Source organism: Loxodonta africana, chromosome 10 (genome assembly GCF_030014295.1).
Source record: "Loxodonta africana isolate mLoxAfr1 chromosome 10, mLoxAfr1.hap2, whole genome shotgun sequence".
Lineage (NCBI taxonomy): Eukaryota > Metazoa > Chordata > Mammalia > Proboscidea > Elephantidae > Loxodonta > Loxodonta africana.
In genome coordinates this window covers 109085373-109089607 of record NC_087351.1, presented here as the reverse complement: position 1 = coordinate 109089607, position 4235 = coordinate 109085373, and the positions used below count along the sequence as shown (strand labels likewise).

The 4235-nt window shown below is 46.7% G+C and overlaps 1 protein-coding gene across 1 annotated transcript; it reads right to left on the bottom strand.

Annotated features, from left to right (window-relative positions):
* Positions 1-1537: 1537 nt before the first annotated feature.
* TUNAR (TCL1 upstream neural differentiation-associated RNA) lies at positions 1538-1892 on the bottom strand. The gene has a single exon (XM_064291944.1). It carries the CDS (start codon positions 1857-1859, stop codon positions 1713-1715), a length of 147 nt encoding a protein of 48 aa, XP_064148014.1. The 5' UTR covers positions 1860-1892; the 3' UTR covers positions 1538-1712.
* Positions 1893-4235: the final 2343 nt, after the last annotated feature.

Here is a 4235-nt window from a genome sequence, read left to right as displayed (position 1 = left end):
ACCTGGCAAATCAATGTCAGAGCCAAGTGCTCAGGGCAATTGCTTCACAGAAGAGCCTGGTCCCTTAACACAGCCCAAGAAATGACTCTCTAATGGTGGAATTTCAGACACCATGTCACGGGAGAGGGAGATATCTGGCAGCAGAGACTCCCTGGTGGCATCATTCAAATCCATCCAGGCAGGCTGCTGCTCCTTCCACCTACCACAGGCAAGGCTGGTGCTGAGTGAGCAGCACGGGCAGACAAATACTGACCCTCTCTTTAAAACCAGGCCTCTACAGCCAGGCAAGAACCCGTCTCAGGGAGCCAGGAGAACAGGGCACATTCATTTATTCAGCCATTCCTGCCAGGGAGGAAATAGCTTCATGTGGGTGTAAACCAAGAACGTTAGGATACACAGCAATTCTTTAGGGTGGTCATCAGTCCCCTTCTGGTGCCCTTGAGAAGTCACCTGTCACGGGGGTATCCTCACCCTCATAGCCTGAGGAGCCAAAACCACCCAGCGTGAGTGCTCGCAGTGGGGGGCTTACACCCCACCTACTTTCAAAGGTCGGCTTGCTGAGGAAGGAATTACACAACGAATGCTGAGTTTGCCTCTTGTTTTTCTCCTTGCTCACTGTACGTGGCCATTAAAACCAAAATCTGATAAACAAATGGTCACAGGAATGAAACAATAATGCTGTCAAGAAGAAGCTGAATATTCTGTCTTATGTTTGATCTGCAAATAGAGCCTTGCTCTTTTTCCTCAGCGGTAGTCCTTTGTTTTTTCAAGCTGGTCTTTCACTCAGCCCTTGTTCGTGCGTAATTCTCAGTACAGATACGGCGAATCGAAAGTCTGCACACCCACGATTACTTTAAATCTCTCATTCGACAACAAAAAACTACTCGACAGACAATCTTAAGTCATGCATCCACCAAGGCTGTGGCTGGTATTATGTGGGAACATCCACCAGACCAGAGAGAGAGACAGAAGGTAAAAAATTCAAAATGATAGAACAGGAACCAGAATGGCCGCACAACGAACCAGCTGCCGTCCAGGCCGCAGCAGACAAAACTCAGGGAAGCTCTATGAATGTGGGAGCGCCTCTCCAAATATTTGGTTCATGCTAAAAACAGCACATTTATTAAAAATATATATTTATAAACCTTGATATGAACAGATACACACACCAAGCCAATGGAAAAAAAGAAAGAAAAATAAGTTATCTCCCCAGTATCAAATAGTTAGACACTTCTGATGAATGGGACGCCTGTCCAGCGATAGCCCGTGTGGTTTTTTGTACAAAACCTCTTGTTGAATTGAGATGAAACGCTTGGCCTAGGAGACGCACAGCTGAGCCACATCCGCCTGGTTCACCTTTTTGAACAGGTGCTCTCCGCCAGCCATCTGGTAGGATGGACTTCTGCATCCATCCGCTCACCTGTGGCGTCAAAACTGGTCTCCCCAGCCTTCTTTAGAGCTTCCTGCCAAAGACGTTGCGTTCCTTGTTGTGTGAATGAGTTTGGGTGGATTCGTTGTGCTTTGGTGTCTACGCCTTGCAGCAGGATCCGTTTATAGCTGTGACCTCTTTGTCAAGTGCAAAGGTGCATTTGATCGAGTGGTGTGTGTAGGTCGAGCCTGCTGGAACGTGCAGTGTCTGATCACAGATCTGTTGACACACAGGACTCCCATCTTGGGGCCACACCAAGACCACTGGGGGGCCCCTGGGCCCTTCACAGCGTGGTGTATATGTATACAAATATGATAACAATTAGGTTCAGAATGGTCCCAATGATCCCCAGCATTGCCAAGACGCTCTCCTCTTTGCTCTCCTTCTCTTGGCCTCCTCTGTCTTCATCATTTCCACTCGTGATTACCATCTTGGTTGCAAATGTCTTTATCTTCCTCCCCAGGCTAACCTGTAATTGGGAAGAGCCAACACAAAACATTATCATTTATAAGCATCCACTCCACGGGCAGCCTGACCTAGTGGGGGTGACGGTGTCGTGCCTGGGGACTGGACCATGGGCGGGGGTGGCAAAATCACACGTGAAGCCAATCTTGGGGCACATTTCCCCTGGCTGTGGAGAAATGGCAGAATATGGCTGATCAATTTCAAGGAGGAACATCCTGACATTCATGTAAAGGGTTTAGCCCAGACTCCTGGCCCGGGTACCACCCACTTTGTTGAGCTTGTCCCCTGCCCTCCCCCCTCCCCCCCTTAAAGCAGAAACTGATACGGTGCACAGCAGAAGAAGGAAAACATGAGTATTCTCTGATGGCGTGAACAGGATCACATCCAGGAGACGTGCTGTCCTGTGTATTCATGAAATGTATACGGTCATTCATAGCCCTGCTGGCTCTGAAACACTGGCTGCCGGATGGGCAGGGGTGGACAGACGTAGGGAATGCTATCCACTGAGGCCAGAGAGGTAGGAGGTCTAGCAATGTGTGTGTGTGAGGACGAGAGCCATGAGAAGCTCTCATTGCCTCTACTGGGAACATACACTGGTGTAGCCATGCTGGAAAGCTCCTTGGCATTACCTGGAAAAGTGAAGACATTCCTATTCTGCACCTGGGCCACTGCTCTCCCAGGTATCTATCTACCCTATAGAAACTCCTGCACCTGGAGACGTGGACAGGAAGGCTGCGGGGAGCTGTGCTTGCAATAACAAAGGACTGGAAGCTACTCAAACGTACACGAGGTATATGCAGATGAATACATTGTGGCAGATCCATGCAATGGAATATTATACGGCAGTGAAAAGAATGAGCTGCAGCTACACACAGTGACATGGACAAAGTCTCAGTACTTAATGCTGTGAAAAGAATGTCACAATCCCTTTCTCTCCTCTCCCCCTCCAAATACCATTATCCTGACTTCTAACAACATTGATTAGTTTTGCCTGGTTTTGAATTTTGAATATAAATAGAATCATACATACAGAATGTCCCCTTTTGAGTGATTCATGCTGATTTTGGAATAGTATTCCATTATACAGAGCCCTGGTGGTGCAGTGGTTAAGAGCTCAGCTGCTAACCAAAAGGTCGGCAGTTCAAATCCACCAGCTGTTTCTTAGAAACCTTATGGGGCAGCGCTACTGTGTCCTGTAAAGTTGCTATGAATCAGAACTGGCTCAGTGGCAACAGGTTTGGCTTTTTAAAAAATTGTTCTTTATCCCATTATATGAATAAACCCACAATTTATGTATCTATTCTACTGTTGATGGGAATTCGGGCTGCTTAGTTAGGAGCTATTATAAGTAGTGCTGCTATGAACATTCTTGGACATGTCTCCTGGTGAACATAGGTATGCATTTACCGCTATATTTTATTTAAAAATTTTAAACATACAGCAAAGTTGAAAAACTGTTACAGTGAGCGCCACACACTCACCATCTAAATCCCACCATTAACATGTTACTATACTTCCCTGATCACATATCTCCCCCGGCCTCCATCCAGCCATTGATGGCCATATCTGTAACTTACTTTACCAAAAAGAAGCCATCTTGGTTATAAGGGCAGCACTAATTACGTCTCTTTAGACCAGCCATGGCATTATATTCCCTGCCCTCCAGAGGAAGGCAATGCCAGATTCCGCTCCAGTATCCTATCACTCATCCAGTGCCACTTTCCTGAGCACCTGCTCCATGCCAGGCACCATGCTTGCGGCCAGGAACTCAAAGGCTTCCCCTCTCAGGGCTCACAGTGTAGCTAAGGAGACAGACAATACACAAGAGACTCCACTGAAGAGATACTTTCTTTTTGGTGCACTTCAAAGTAAATTACAGATACAATTACACTTCCCCTTTTAAATGCTGCAAAACGCATGTATTAACTAGAGCTCAACACTGGTTTACAGTTTTTCTTTTGATGTAAGATTGATGTGTGTGCAATTCCCTATTGGCTACACATACCCAAAGGAGCCCTGGTGCCACAATGGTTAAGCACTTAGCTACTAAGTGAAAGATCAGCAGGTAGAACCCACCAGTGGCTCCAAAGAAGAAAAAGACCTGGTGATCTGCTTCTGTAAAGATTACAGCCTAGGAAACCCCGAGGGGCAGTTTTACTCTGTCACATAGGGTCCTAGGAGTCAGAATCGACTCAACGACACAACAAAAACAGCGCATATACCCAGGAGAGGTATTGCCGGGATGGGTATGGGGTATGCATATGTTCAGCTTTAGCTGTTAAGCAACATCTTAATAAATGGAGAAAAGGCTGGAGTTACCCAGGATTTCATTTACTTGGAT

Coding starts and splice junctions, on each gene's coding strand:
- TUNAR (XM_064291944.1), bottom strand. CDS start 1,859: ATGGTAATCACGAGTGGAAATGATGAAGACAGAGGAGGCCAAGAGAAG.